The 16,770-nt window shown below is 38.6% G+C and overlaps 2 protein-coding genes and 1 pseudogene across 3 annotated transcripts; all 3 read right to left on the reverse strand.

Moving 5' to 3' along the window:
• Window positions 1–3,700: 3,700 nt before the first annotated feature.
• LOC310934694 (trace amine-associated receptor 1-like) lies at window positions 3,701–4,672 on the reverse strand (the record flags this gene model as incomplete). The annotated part of the gene is made up of 1 exon (XM_083898489.1): window positions 3,701–4,672. One exon carries the CDS (start codon window positions 4,670–4,672, stop codon window positions 3,701–3,703), a length of 972 nt encoding a protein of 323 aa, XP_083754615.1.
• Window positions 4,673–7,220: 2,548 nt separating this feature from the next.
• Window positions 7,221–12,751, reverse strand: LOC310934695 (trace amine-associated receptor 4-like; the record flags this gene model as incomplete). Its single annotated transcript, XM_083898490.1, has 2 exons — window positions 7,221–8,065; window positions 12,592–12,751. The coding sequence occupies 2 exons, from the start codon at window positions 12,749–12,751 to the stop codon at window positions 7,221–7,223; spliced, it is 1,005 nt and encodes a 334-aa protein (XP_083754616.1).
• A 1,400-nt stretch (window positions 12,752–14,151) lies between these two features.
• LOC310934696 (trace amine-associated receptor 1-like) lies at window positions 14,152–16,702 on the reverse strand (annotated as a pseudogene). Its single transcript has 3 exons — window positions 16,689–16,702; window positions 15,526–15,707; window positions 14,152–14,523 (listed from the first exon to the last, which is right to left on the reverse strand). The product of its transcript is annotated as a trace amine-associated receptor 1-like (transcript).
• Window positions 16,703–16,770: the final 68 nt, after the last annotated feature.

Below are 16,770 nucleotides of genomic sequence, written 5' to 3' on the forward strand. Positions count from 1 at the left end.
ACTGAATATGATTTCTTTTTCACGTTTTCCAATATTTCCAATCCTTTGTACTTCATTTTAAATAATTCCTCTTACTTCCTTACACTTTATCATGTACATGTGTTCAACTATTTGTTAATGTTAATATTAGGGCTGCAACTAACGAATCTTTTCCTAATCAATGAATCTGCTGATTTTTTTCTTGATAATCGAGTAATTGTAAGGTCCATAAAATGTCATATAATGTTGGAAAAATATTGATCAGTGGTTGTCAAACCTGGAAATGATGATATTCTCAAATGTATTGTTTGATTTGGTTTAACTTATTTCTTTGTTATATGGAGCAAAGGAACCAAACAATATTCACATTAGTGTTTTTGTGTTTTTTCAGTTACTAATTTAAGAAACTGAAAAAACAGAAACTGGTTTTTATTATTCAGAAAACACTCAAACCGAAAAATCGATTATCAAAATAGTTGATCGATTAATTGAGCCCTTGTCAATGTCTAAGTGGCCAATTTCATGGAGAAGAAGGGTTATTTAAAATAGGGATGTCCGATATTGGCTTTTTTACAGATATTCGCTATGCGGATATTGTCCAACACTTATGTAATGCCTTATCATCAGGATGTTCCGACAAGTCTGTTCGAAACCTTCAGTTAATTCAAAAGTTCTGACAGGACCTAGAATAACTCCAGTGCGAGCTTCTCTACACTGGCTCTCTGTACAGTTTAGAATTCGATTTAAAATCCTCCTCCTCATGTACAAAGCGCTTAATGGTCAGGCTCCTTCATATCTGAAATACCTAGTTTTACCCTATCACCCTAACAGATCACTTAGGTCCCAACATGCAGGCTTCCTTGTGGTTCCCAGAGGTTCTCAGAGTCTGTAAGAGTCAGTTACCAGGCTCCTCTCCTGTGGAACCAGCTCCCAACGACAGTTTGGGAGGCGGACACTCTCTCTGTATTTAGTTAGACTTAAAACTTTCCTTTTTGATAAAGCTTATAGTTAGTGCTGGCTCAGGGAAACCTGGACCATCTCTTATTATGCTGCTGTAGACCTAGACTGCTGGAGGAATTCCTGTGGTGCACGTACACTCACTCTCTCGCACTTGGGATATGAATATGCCACATTATATGTCATTAACCTTGTTCTTTCTCACCCTAGTTTGTGTATTTCCTTCCTTTCCCCTCTCTCTCTCTGTGCCCTCACCTTGCAGGTTGCAGGATCCAGATCCAATTTCAAGGCTACTATTATTATTATTATTATTATTATTATTATTATTATTAATAATAATATTATCATACATGTCATCACCATGGCCCTGGGATGGACTGGCGAACTGTCCAGGGTGTACCCCGCCTAATTATAATGGTGATGACATCATCCATCCATTATCTACCGCTTTATCCTCCACCAGAGGGTCGCGGGGAGTGCTGTGCCTATCTCAGCTGACATTGGGCGATAGGCGGGGTACACCCTGGAGAGTTCACCAGTCCATCGCAGGGCCACATATAGAGACAAACAACCATTAACAACAACCATTAACTCACACTCTCACACCTACGGTCAATTTAGAGTGACCAATTCACCTAATCCCCATATCGCATGTTTTTGGACTGTGGGAGGAAGCTGGAGAAAACCCACGCACACACGGGGAGAACATGCAAACTCTTTGCAGAAAGGCCTTTGTTCCGAAGTTGTTCTAAACGCGGCTCGCACACAGAAACCCGGGTCTTCTTGCTGCAATGGCAAGAGTGCTAACCACTACACCAACCGTGGGCCCCGGAAAATATATATATTACAGCATTATAGAGTATATTTATATTTATATGTATATTTCTTTTACATATTATATATGCATATAATTATATATATACAAATACATATATAATGCCAGTGCAACAGTGTACATTTAATATGAATCTAAAATCTAAAGTTCAAAGTTAAAGATAAATAAATGAATATATTATTAACATTAATATTAGTGGTGGGCATAGATTATTTTTTTTAATATAGATTTATCTCACTGTAATCTTGGAACTAATCTAGATTAATCTAGATTAAAATGGCTCATTTGAATTCTGTAATTCGGTAATTTGTGGTGTCGTGGTAATTAATAGGCTAAGTAATTAAATTAAATTATGTGTAGCCTACCTAAGGTGAAAGAGTGAAGTTCCCAGCTGGCACAGATGAGGTGTACAGTAATGCCCAGGTAGTTATCGTTGTTGACAGATGTCCAATGGTCCCCAGTCAGTTAGTGCTGGGCGGTATGACCAAAAATATATATCACGGTATTTTTCAAAGTTCTAACGGTTTCACGGTATATGACGGTATATTTTTTTTCATGCATAATCAGTTGTTCACAGCATTTTCTACTGGTTCAGAACAGAATTACTGCAGTAGATTAACTTAGGGTGGTCTATTTTACTGTCATGAATACTGTAGAATAACTCCACACTAGTACAGGTTCACATGGCCCCAGAAAATAATGAAGAGCTACTCATGATTCTAATGAAGTGAGGAATCGGAATGCAAAGACAGTTGCAGTGAAAATACAGAACTTTTACTGTGAAAATCAACATCGACACAACAAACAAATGCTGTGCTGATCAAAGGTTTTGTGCAAGCAGCTAGGTATTCATAGACTCCCAACCCAACTTCGAGAATAGATTAACGGCAATATTTTTTTTTTATCGCCTGATAAGAGTCTCATGTTAACGCAGCACGTTAACGCCGATAATGGCCCACCACTACACACTTTCAAACTGTCATGTAACACTTACATTCGAAACAAAATAACGAGTCAACCACAACTCCATTGATCATCAAGTATCTAATGACAGAGACATCTGAGCCAGCAGATCAAACAGGACAGGCCGAGGTAAACCTGCTCTGTGCCGGGCACCGTGTGCACCGATTGTCTGCAGAGGTTGAGCTGATCATATGGAGTTAAATTTGTTCCACTGATCTTTGTATATGTGCAAATTGTGATCCACAAGTATTTCTTGATTTGTATGCGTGTTTTGAGATCCACAAATAAAAAAAATCCAATGTGTAACTTGTATATTGATTTTTTTTACAAATAAAGATATCATTTGTAAATATAACGTGACATTTGTGAATTGTGATTTAGCATTTGTGGATCGCCAGAACACGCATTCCTCGCTTTCCACAGTTACGGATTTTTGAGACATTCTTTGCATGAAAGTCGCACAGATGCACACGAATGTGCAGATTGTGATCCACACGTATTTCTTGATGTGTATGTGTGTTTTGAGATCCACTAGTATTTGCAAGAATGCACTGATTTAAACAACTAAGAAAAAATCAAACTTTTATAGTCATTGATTAATTTTACGTTAGTCTGAAGTATTGCTTGTGTGTTACTATAGGACCATTTAACGAAAGGCCATGGAAACATTGACAGCAACCATATTTTAATCATGTCTGCCTGTAGTCAGTTTACAACAATACATTGTTTGCAGAATGGCAATAACAAAATATACAGTAAAAGAGAAGCAGTGATACATCAAAGTGTTGAAGACAGATTACATTTGGTGTACTCATCAAAACATTATATGCACTGCATTGCAAAGACAGACAGACAACATGTCTACCAAACATATATCATATAAATACAGAGATGTAAGACATATTGTATTCATCTTTAGTGTGAGACCTGACTACTCTCTCAAATGTCAATGAATCAAATAATAAATTAAAAGAGTTTATGATTTGAAAAATCATCTTTAAATATTTTCCCTGTAATGATAATTCTAAAAGCAGATCGAAACCAGCTGTAAAAGAAAGCATAAATAAATGGATTAAACATTGAATTTGACCATCCAAGCCACTTAAATGACTGAAGTACAAATAGTGGTATTGTGTAATTGCTCAAAGGATGAAAGCTGATGGACAGAAAGTAAGGAGTCCAACTCATGAGAAAAACTCCCACCACAATAGCCAGAGTTTTAGTCGCCTTTCTCTCCATTTTACTGACAGCTGCACCAGATTTATCCATGCTTAGGATGCTGCGTGCCTGTCTCTGTGCCACCATCAAAATCTTTAGGTAGATTGCAGATATTATTACAGCTGGGATGCCAAAAGCAAAAACAATGGATGTAACAACTGTACCCTGTGTTTTAACTTGAAATGAAGCACATATGTGTGTTTTTTTACCCTTGTCTGGGGCTTTTAATGTGAAAATTACTCCATTTAGAGTGGCAAAAGTCCACGACACCAGAATCATGATCCCAGTGGCACGAATATTTATTTTAGTTCTGTATCTCAGAGGCTGACACACTGCGTAATATCTGTCAACAGAAATGCAGCACAGGTTCATAATGGAAGAATCACAGAGGAAAGCATCTAAACTGCCTCGTACCTTACAAAGTAAACCATGCAGATGTTGATATGAGCTCACAAAAAGCAAGACACTGAAAGGCACAACTAAAAGTCCAACTAGCAGGTCAGCCACAGCCAGAGAGAGCATCAGGAAGTTTGTAGGAGTGTGGAGCTGTTTGAAGTAAACAATGGAGATTATGACAAGAAGGTTTCCGCACATTATGAGAACTGACAAAGAGCCACCAAAAATGCACAATAGGTATGAAACAGTCACTGCAGTTGTGTCAGGCACATTTGCTGATTCATTAAAAAGAAGCTGCTCTGCAACAACAACGGAAGAATCCATGCTTAAATGATCATTGATACCTAAATAGAGACAGATACAGGTATAAGCCACAAAGTTGTATAGTAGCAGCAATCAGAGTCACTTCATGCTCATACTCCTGGTTTGTGCATCTGCGGTAGTTATAAACAATGTTGAAATACATTAGCAAATACATTAGCATATTCATTCAAGAACAGTGTTGAACATGCTGAATATTTAGTATTCAGTCATATATTTAATTGAGAGACTTTATTTCAGGTGTTGGCAATATTTGCTCTTGAATATGATGCCAAAACATCACATCTTCATCAAGCCACAGCATTTATACCACCTCATTTTTTCTCATCTAAAACTATTGTACAAAAATCAATTTTTTTTTTGGTAATTATATCTTTATTTGGAATGAACATGTAAAAATGTTTTTGGTTTTGAGTCCAAAAAACGCACTTAACCCCTCGTCCAAGTATAAGAGTCATAAGCATACATTCACAGAACGTAAATCAAATTATACTCGATCTTAGTTGTTTTCTCTCCTCTAAAAGCTTAAACTTCACACATGAAACAAAATAACAACATTGGATCTACATTATCATCTTAGAAACCGTATTAACAATTTGCCTTGTATAGACAAAAAATCACATATTTAAGAGATGTGTTGGTTTAAAAAAAGGATTGGATTTGCCACAGAATGTCACTCGTGTCTTAAAACTGCATGATAGTCATTTTTGTGAAGAAACAGTAAACAATTAAAACACTTTTTAATTGATTTTTGATTTTTGAACTCATCATTCATGCTGACAGGCTATTTTTGGCCCTCGGACGACCAGTTGCTGACCACTGCTTTAGGTCATGAACCCCCACCACCTAACAATTTCTCTTCCAAAAATATTACTCAATTTTAAATGCACTCTCATCTTTAACAGTTTGTCTAATTGTGATAACTCACTGGCCACTTTATTCTGTACATCTGTTCAACTGTTTGTTCATGGGTATCTAATTGGCCAATGTCATGATGAACTCAGTTCATTTAGGCACGTTAACATGGTCAAGATGACCTGCTGAAATTCTAACATAGCATAAGAAAAATCACAAGGGCATTATGGTGACTCCTTCACTTTTTGATAGCGACACCCCATCTTGGAAAATGATCGCCAAATCTTAAAGCGCTGCTTTCTTATAGTTTAAGATCACTCACAGCCATAGCGACATCTTGTTGTTTTAGTTATCATTATATCATTGTTTCATCAAGTCACCACAAACTAAATCATTCTGTTTTCACTCAAAATCCCTGTCCCTATCATTAGTGAATCCCACGTGATTGATTGCTTTGATTCGACTCGAGCAGAGGCCGTATAGCTCGATAACTGTAGAGGTATGAAGACGGGTGTTTACATAATCGGTAACATTTTACATCACAGCACAGTGGCAATAAGGTAATCATTTTGTGAAATTGAGGTGACATCATGGTGAATTTATCTTATTTCTAATGCCATTCCCAACCTGTTAATAACAACCAGAATAGTCTGTGAAAAAGTGGATTCCAGAATATTATCAATTATTTTTAGACTAGATCTGTGTTACACGCTCAAGTGAAAATGTTTGAAAATCAAGACTGATAATAATATAATATATGAAATGTTGGTAAGTGTGCATGTGTTTTTGCATTTTTTACCTTTTTAGGACCTTTTCTTGCATAAACACTGACCCTGTCAGGACCAGTATGGAGACCAAAACCTGGTCCTAATGAGGACACTTTGTGTTTGTGTATGTGTGTGTGCGTGTGTGTGTATTAAAAAATATTAACTGACCATATATGATGCTGTAACAAGCGTCTTTGGTGAGGGATCAATAAAGTCCAATCTGTATCTATATCTACTACTTTGCAAATATCATTGCCCTATACATTTAATTTAGAATGATACTTTGACATTCATACCAGCAACTAAGTGACCAAGCATGGTTCGGTCTGGTTTAAAACCTCTGTAAGGACAATATCAATTAAGTCTACACACTCAATTATTTCGAGTCAGTTTGAATCCGTGCCTGTGTGTTACCACAGCAATGTGAATTATCAACACATAAAAAAGGCAGAAATTTAAACGTGTTGTGCCTGTATTTAACATACAGAAGTCTGCTGACGGGCAAAAACCACACACACTGAATGAGTTACACATGACGTTTATGAAGGCAAATCACATGGACTTGTCTGTACACAAAGACACATTTTGCACATAACTACATGACATAAAGAGCAGATATGCAGACCTAATTAGTTGCATGTTAAGAGGTCAAATGGTTCCAAAAAACTGCAGTGTTCTACATAATGGAAATAAGATAACTTACATGGTAAAAGAGATACATATTGAGGGACTGACCTATCTAGTTTTGAACAGAGAGGTGTCAAAGGTTACTTTATTTACAGTTTAAAAGGATTTCTATACAATGACATCTAATGAATGGTACAGCCTATATCAGCAGTAAAGACTAGAGATGTAAAACGATGGAATCTATTAATCCTTAGTGACAGACCTGATTATGCACATATCAATGATTCAAATCAAACGATGACTCAAGACAGTTTAGAATTAGAAACGTCATCTGTAAATATTTTCCCTGTAATGATCATCCTAAAAGCTGATCGAAACCAGCTGTAGAAGAAAGCATAAACACACGGATTCAGCATTGAGTTTGACCATCCGAGCAACTTGAATGATTGCAGTACATGAAGTGGTATTGTGTAGTTGCTCACAGGATTTAGGTTGACGCACAGAAAGAAAGGCGTCCAACTCATCAGAAAAACCCCCATCACAATAGCCAGAGTTTTAGTCGCCTTTCTCTCGCTTTTACTAACAGTTGAACCAGACTTTGTTGTTTTCTGGATACTGCGTGCCTGTTTCTGTGCCACCATCAAAATCTTTAAGTAGACAGAAGACATTATCAAGGCTGGAATGAAAAATGTAAACATGGCTCCCATGACTGATGACCTCAGTGGCTTATTTTGAAATAAAGTACACCTCGATTGGTTTTGGTTCGGTGAGAGACCGAGAACAACTCCAATCAGAACAGAAAAAGTCCAGGACACCAGGATCATGATCCGAACAATGCGGCTAGTAATTTTAACTGTATAAGTCAGAGGATGACACACTGCATAATATCTGTCAACAGAAATGATGCACAGATTTAAAATGGAGGAATTACACAGTATCACGTCTATGCTGCCTCGTATAGTACAGAGCAAGTCTTGACCTGACCAGTATGACCTCACGAAGAGCACGACACTGAAAGGCAAAACTAAAAGTCCAACTAGCAGGTCAGCCACAGCCAGAGAGAGCATCAGGAAGTTTGTAGGAGTGTGGAGCTGTTTGAAGTAAACAATGGAGATTATTACAAGAAGGTTTCCAAACATTATGAGAACTGACAAAGAGCCACCAAAGATGCATAATAGATATGAAATAGTCACTGCAGTTATGTCAGGCACATTTGCTGATTCATTCAACTGAATTTGGTCTGCATTAACGTCAGTAGTTTCCATTCATAAATGATCATTAATACTGTACCTGCATTTAGACATATAAGCAGACAAATGACATAAATATACACAGCAGTATCAAGTCTTCTGCATTGAAGCGTATGTTTCACACATCAATCCTGGTTGGTGCCTCAGTAGTGAAAGCTGTCCCTAGTCTCTGCTGGTGAGCAGGACGTTATTATTAGATATGTTATACTGGCTCATTTGCATATTCTATTTCAGAAAGGTGTATTTAATGCAGGTAATTATACTAAGTTACCACACCACTACTCACATGTCCCACCTACTTGTGTATGCATTAGTTTGCAAAAGTTTACAGTTGCAAAGTTTGTATATTATTAATGTTTTATTAATTTGAACTTTGAATTTTATACAAATATAAAATGGTGAACAAAAGAATGTCATGACATTTGCTCAGATTCTTGATGCATTTGTTTATGGAATGATTTGTTTTGCTCAAACCCAGTAGTCCAGTGTCACTTGGCCACTCCTATTGACTACAATCTCAGATTGAGTATTTCAACTCACAAGAGTCATGGAGCATGGCAGAGTGGTGGTCAATATGTGTGACCAGTACACAGACACTCCTTATGGTCTGGTCAATAAAAGGGCACACCAAAATGTGGACTTTTTTCACTTGTCAATGTGCCACAGATGTCGTAAATCCACAAATGTTCCATAATATTCAGGTCTGGGGACTGAGATGGCCATTCCAGAGCGTTGTATTTGTTCCTCTGTATGAATGCCTTAGCAGATTTTGAGCATGTTAAGCCTCTTCTTCCCTGACCCTCTTTTTGGAGTCCCTGCTCGAAAATGACATGCCCAAACTAGATAGAGTAAACCTCTGCAGTTACAAGTTCTATGTGCATTATCTTGGTATCAAAATAAAGATAACACTTGTGAGATTCCACCAGAGGTGTAAGTTTCACTGTAGATGCCACTGTGTCAGAGTAAACACGGAACACAGCATAACTGAAGGATTTGTTTCTCTCGCCTAAAAAAATATTACATTTTAAAGCAAATATCACCTTTAAAATATGCAATAGGAGCTTAAAAACACATGGAGGTCATGAAACAACATGTGGACATGAGCTGTGCAAAGTCTGATGCTGCTGAAATGAAGCAGAGTGAAATTACAGAGGTTTTAGTAAAGAGATGTCTAGGCGTTCTCACTTTTGCCACAGCTTGGCACCATCTGTGCCATTTGAGATTTCTTAGGTACCAAATTATTAAAAACCCATTTAATTTTATTTATATGTCAATATTGGTCTAAAAAGAACTTGTTTTGAAAAAAAATAAAAAGTATGATAACTCGCTGTAAATCGATGCTCCCTGTGCGGTGCATAATAACCACTCTGTGGCTCTGCAGCACCTTCAGTTACGCAGAGCCATAACTCTAGCTTACCTTGGTCAATTAGGGTGATTGACAGCTAATTTTAAACCTCTAAACCGGTAGAATCAGACCCCAAATCTCCAAATGTGTGTCAATCACTTCATTAGTGAGTCAAAAGGACATAAATGCATATGACGCATTTGGGCGGACATTCGCCCTTCTCTGATCAGAACGATCTAATGTTGCTCTGTAATGATCAATCAGACCGGGATTTGTTCCCAAAGCATGCTGGAAAGTGTAGTTCTTCATTAGACGTGGTTTTGTTCCGGTGGAAATAACTTGTTTTGATAAACAGCAATGGTAAGACAATATTTCTGGTTGTATTTCTTGAAAGTCAGTTGTTGTTTTGCTCTTATTTTGGGGCTGGATCCGTGAATCTTGGTCGTAGAGTGATAAAAATGGTACAGTTGGAATCTGTGGATTCTCCGCTGTCCAGCCGACACGTGTTTTTTTTGTTAACACATTCACGCTGACGCTCCCGGGGGCAAGCGTGAAGAAGAGGTTACGGTCGTTTCTTATAAACCAATGATTTATAAGAAAAATCTTGAAAATTTACAGGGGTGTCAGTTAAACGCGTTATTAACAGCGTTAACGCAAACCCATTTTTACGCCGTACATTTTTTTATCGCGAGATTAACGTTCTTTTTAGCCGAGCAAACATGTCGTTTTTTTCACATGCTGTTGCAGCAACTGATAACGTTAGAACAACTACAACACCACATCAGATATAGCTAGGCCGGATGCAAAACAACAGACACGCTGCGCTCACTTATTTGGACTTGCGAGCCGGCCAAACAGTTGTCAGCTTAAACTTTAGGTTTTGAGTGGATGGCTAGCACTGTGTGCAAGCAGGCTCTCCATATCCAACGCAGCCTGGATCATCTTTCAATGCACTCCCCACATCCACGTAATGATGTGTGCAGTGTTAAGTCAGGAGAGCTCAGAAGACCGCTAGCTCCTTCAGCTCAGATTCACTCGTTACGGCAACAACACATTAAACCACGGGACTTCGTCTGCGTTGAAGAACTGCTCTTTATTCACAGCACTGCGGGGTGATACACAGCCTCTCTTATTATTGTGCGGCTCTCATAATAAGAGGAATAACTCAAAATATGCAGGGTGACAGAGATATTCACCTGCGGCTCGCTAAACATATAGAACACGTCTCCGGTGGACTATAATGGGGGCCTGGGTGGGCCCCCGGTGTGGGGATCCAGGGCCTCAGGACCTTGTCTAGGCCTGTGGTGGTTTGGCATCTGCCAGTGGTGTTGTGGTCTCCTGCCCCCTCGGGGTGGGCCCTGGGCGGGGGGGTCTCAGGCCTTGCGGCGCCCCTCCTTGGTCGGGTGGACGTGCGGCTGGCGGCTGCGGGTCTCTCCTGGCCCGGGTGGCCTGTGGACACTCCACATGCCTGGGTTACTGGCGGCCTTCTCCCAGGGTGACGCGGTTTCCCACACAGATTCCTGACCACACATATACATGTACATAGATGCGCGCACACACAGACATACTGATTAAAAAAAACACACACACAAAAAAACCAGTTAACGTTTGTTTACTGGTTCCAGTTGCGACTGACCCATAACCTTTGGTCATGTGTGCAGGCAAACCCAGCCATCCTGGCTATAGGACAGTTTTTGGTGCAAATATGGATAAGGATGGACTTTTAGTCGGAAAGTTTAATTTTAAAGTTACCCGACGGCTTGTTAGACAAAACTAAAGTGGGTGTGTGTGTGTGTGCAGACGCTGTTTCTATCTCTCCCTATTTTCCTCTTGAGTGCATTTGTGCGCTCTCTTTCAGTTTTTTTTTTCTGTGTAAAACTAACATGTATTACTAACATGCATCAAGATACCTTTTGTGTCCCAAAACTGTGTTTAAAGTTTAAAGAAAACCATTAAAACAGTCTTTGAATTAAAATATCGTTTTAGTGTTGATTCTAAATTCATCCGATGATTTTTTTATAAATAAATATCTGTTATCTGTTATTTTTATCGATTTTTTAAATTTTCAATTGACAGCCCTAATAAATACAAGATGAAGAGCAGATACAGTTTGCAAAAGATATTTTATTTATCACTAGATCGAGACCTGATTAGTTTCATGTCAGGAGGACAAATAATGATTCAAAGGAACCAAAGAGTTGCAAATGCAGTGTCTGCAGATTCCAAATAAAACAACATACATAGTAATAACATTACATAAATTGTCATTGACCCATCAAAGTGTTGAAAAAACAGATATAGCTCAACCTAAATACAGAGATCTAAGAAGTAATTTGTTGTTCCTTAGTGCCAGATTTAATTATTTACGTGTCAGGCATGGGAAACAAATAATGATTCAAGACAGTTTAGAATTTGAAATGTCATCTTGAAATATTTTCCCCGTAATAATCATCCTAAAAGCTGATCGAAACCAGCTGTAAAAGAAAGCATACACACAAGGATTGAACATTGAATTTGACCATCCGAGTAACTTGAATGATTGCAGTACATGAAGTGGTATTGTGTAGTTGCTCACAGGATTTAAGTTGATGCACAGAAAGTAAGGAGTCCAACTCATCAGAAAAACCCCCATCACAATAGCCAGAGTTTTAGTCGCCTTTCGCTCTACTTTACTGACAGCTGAACCAGACTTTGCTTTTTTCTGGATGCTGTGTGCCTGTTTCTGTGCCACCATCAAAATCTTTAAGTAGACAGAAGACATTATCAAGGCTGGAATGAAAAATGTAAAAATAGCACCCATGATGAATGAGCTTTTTTTCTTATTTGGAGATAAAGTACATTGATTGTTGGATTGGTTTTGGTTCTGCGAGAGACCGAGACCAACTCCAATCAGAACAGAAAAAGTCCAGGACACCAGGATCATGATCCAAACAATGCGGCTATTAATTTTAACTCTATAAGTCAAAGGATGACACACTGCATAATATCTGTCAACAGAAATGATGCACAGATTCAAAATGGAGGAATTACACAGTATCATGTCTATGCTGCCTCGTATAGTACAGAGCAAGTCTTGACCTGACCAGTATGACCTCACGAAGAGCACGACACTGAAAGGCAAAACTAAAAGTCCAACTAGCAGGTCAGCCACAGCCAGAGAGAGCATCAGGAAGTTTGTAGGAGTGTGGAGCTGTTTGAAGTAAACAATGGAGATTATTACAAGAAGGTTTCCAAACATTATGAGAACTGACAAAGAGCCACCAAAGATGCATAATAGATATGAAATAGTCACTGCAGTTATGTCAGGCACATTTGCTGATTCATTCAACTGAATTTGGTCTGCATTAACGTCAGTAGTTTCCATTCATAAATGATCATTAATACTGTACCTGCATTTAGACATATAAGCAGACAAATGACATAAATATACACAGCAGTATCAAGTCTTCTGCATTGAAGCGTATGTTTCACACATCAATCCTAGTTGGTGCCTCAGTAGTGAAAGCTGTTCCTAGTCTCTGCTGGTGAGCAGGATGTTATTATTAGATATGTTATACTGGCTCATTAGCATATTCTATTCAAGAGAGGTGTATTTAATGCAGGTAATTATACTAAGTAACCACACAACTACTCACAAAAGCCACCTACTTTTGTATGCATTAGTTTGCCAGCAAACACAAACAGAAAAAGTTTACATTCAAAAAAGTAATGAAAGGATACAATGATGCTGTGAGTCCCTTATAACTACTTTGTAAAGAAAATATTCCCCAACGTTATTCTGCAACTGGTCAGCAACTTCAAATATACAGCCAATATCATTTAGAGCTATATTCAGCATAAAGAAGAACATGGAGTCCTGGAACCAATGTGGAAATTATTATTTATTACACAAATTCTTACTCTCTTTGTGAATTTAGCTGGTGAAAGTCACACAGTTAATAAATCTGAATCTACTATTTTTGCAGATATCTCTTATATGCCACATGATAAGATAATCAAGTCGCCACTTTAAAACCACTACAAGAACAATATATATTTATCATTCAGACATTTTAATTCAGTTTCCCTGTGTGTTACCACAGCAAAGTGAAATAACAACACTTACATTTAAACATGTAAATGTATTTAACTCAAAATGTCTGCAGACAGGCAATAACAGCATACACTGATTTAGACACACATGGTGTTTATGGAGGCAGAGGCACAATATCAGGGTAACATGTACTGGTCAAGCACATAGTGATTTATTCACTGTGTTGACAAAGAGTAGCACAGGCACAATTTGCATGTAAATGAAGTGCAGATACAGTATGTAGTGTGTTCATCACTAGAGCAAGACCTGATCAGGAAGTCAAATAATGATTCAAAGCACAACAGAGATGCAAATGCAGTATCTGAAGAGTCCAAATAAAACAACATTCAAAGTAAAATACATAAATGACATACATATACATAAATATTAGGTGTATGGATGCTTTGGCCCATGAAAGTGTTGAAAACAAAGGTTTAACCTCAAGGCCACATAGTATGTATAGGTCAAGAGGTTTTCTATGTTGCAAAAACAGAGAGAAGAAGTAATCTGTTGATCCTTTGTGCCAGATTTGATTTGAGTGTCAATCATGTGAAACTAATAATTATTCAAGACAGTTTAGAATTAGAAATGTCATCTTGAAATATTTTCCCCGTAATGATCATCCTAAAAGCTGATCGAAACCAGCTGTAAAAGAAAGCATAAACACACGGATTCAGCATTGAGTTTGACCATCCGAGTAATTTGAATGATTGCAGTACATGGAGTGGTATTGTGTAGTTGCTCACAGGATTTAAGTTGAGACAGAAAGAAAGGCGTCCAACTCATCAGAAAAAACCCCATCACAATAGCCAGAGTTTTAGTAGCCTTTCTCTCTACTTTACTGACAGTTGAACCAGACTTTGTCGTATTCAGGATACTGCGTGCCTGTCTTTTTGCCACCATCAAAATCTTTAAGTAAATTGAAGACATTATCAAGGCTGGAATGAAAAATGTAAACATGGCTCCCATGACTGATGACCTCTGTGACTTTTTTTGAAATAAAGTACACCTCAGTTGGTTTTGGTTCAGTGAGAGACCAAGACCAACTCCAATCAGAACAGAAATAGTCCAGGACACCAGGATCATGATCCAAACGATGCGGCTGTTAATTTTAACTCTATAACCCCGAATTTCCACTGGACGTGGAACGGCAGCGGCGCGGTTCTGCTTCGTCCTCTCCCCGGCGTCAATCCCCACCGGGCACGTCACGGCAGCGGCGTGGAGCCTTGGGAGCCAGCTGTATTCACGGAAGATCGCGCGATAATCTCGAAAGGATGCAAGTTCGCGAGATCCAGCGATAGACTGTGTGTATAAAGTAAACAACAACAACAGCTTCTTTCATTCTCCAACGTGGAAGAACTGTTGATCTGGTGTCATAAATGATTTTATGTTTCTCCACTTCAACAATCAGTCTCTCGTCGTTCATTATGACTCTCAGAGACGCTCTGATTAATTGACTGTTTACCTGGTAGCACCGGTCACGACGTAATGTTGATGTGAAGTTGTGACAGGCTATATGACCTGCGTATTGTGTTTTATTTTGAAAGGGGGGCGGAAATGTTTTACTTTGATTCTGTGTCGGACTTCCTGTCTTGTGCGATCTGCTTCGTTAAAATTTACGAGGTTCAGCAGCGGCAACGGAAAAAATAGAACTGATTCCTATCGACAGCGCTGCGGCGCGGCGAGCCGCTTCTGGGCCGCTGCTGAGACGCGCCGCAGCGCGGCCGGTGGGAATGCTCTCATTGATTAGAATGGAATCGATTTGCTACGGCGACCTCTGCTGTTCCGCGGCCGTTCCGCGTCCAGTGGAAATCCAGGGTTAGTCAAAGGATGACACACCGCATAATATCTGTCATCAGAAATGATGCACAGATTCAAAATGGAGGCATTACACAGTATCATGTCTATGCTGCCTCGAAAAGTACAGAGCAAGTCTTGACCTGACCAGTATGACCTCACGAAGAGCACGACACTGAAAGGCAAAACTAAAAGTCCAACTAGCAGGTCAGCCACAGCCAGAGAGAGCATCAGGAAGTTTGTAGGAGTGTGGAGCTGTTTGAAGTAAACAATGGAGATTATTACAAGAAGGTTTCCAAACATTATGAGAACTGACAAAGAGCCACTAACAACACATAATAGATATGAAGTAGTCACTGCAGTTATGTCAGGCACATTTGCTGATTCATTCAACTGAATTTGGTCTGCATTAACGTCAGTAGTTTCCATTCACAGAAGATCCTTGATTTAGACGTATAAGCAGATATGACATAACACAGCAGTATTAACTCTGGATTGAGACGTTTGTTAAACACCAGTCATGTATATGCCTGGTATGTGAAAGAGTCTGTTGGTGAGCAGAATGCAATGATAAGATATGTAAGACTGGCTCATTAGCATATTACCATCAAAAAAAAAATCAATGCAGGTGAATGTGCTGAGTAACCACACCTCCGCTGACATGTAGCACTTACTTGTGTATGTGTGCTTGTTTGAGACCAAAAACTTTAAAAATAAAGTTTTTAATCATCAATGAATCGTAGGATACAACGTGATTGTGTCCCTTCAAACTACTTTGTATTCAGAATGAAAGCCCTGGCACATCAGACGCATCATGTTCATGCACATTCTTTGGTGTTATTAAATATTATATTTATTATCATATTATATTTTCAGAACCTGTATATATGCAGCTTTCACATCAGCAACACAGTTTCACTGAGCTACTGTTTATTGGGTCAAAGTTTTTCAGACATCCTAAAAAGTGTTCAGTAAAGTTTAGGCTGCTGAACCAAGCAAACTGGTTGTACCCAGGTATTTCTATTCTTATTATTGTAAAAAAAAAACAATATAAAATAACTATGCAGCATCTCATACTTGATGCTGACTCCACCTGAGTGCTCCTGTCAAGCAAGTTTTTCTGGTATTTTAATTAATTTGTTTGTCTTGACTTTATATCAGTGCATGTTGTTATTCAAGGTGGATATGTCTGTAAAAAGAACCCACAATCAGTAACCATGGTAACAGGGACAGGTTAACACAAACTCAACACAGTCTGAAGCTAAATTGAGACCCATTAAAATAAAATGGGTCTCGCTCTACCTACGATGGAGTAGCCATATAGGTAAAATAGGCCTTGTTTAAAGGAGATTGTGTGTGCAAATAGTGGACATTCTAAGGTGCAATTT

Source organism: Microchirus variegatus (genome assembly GCF_963457635.1).
Source record: "Microchirus variegatus genome assembly, chromosome: 12".
Lineage (NCBI taxonomy): Eukaryota > Metazoa > Chordata > Actinopteri > Pleuronectiformes > Soleidae > Microchirus > Microchirus variegatus.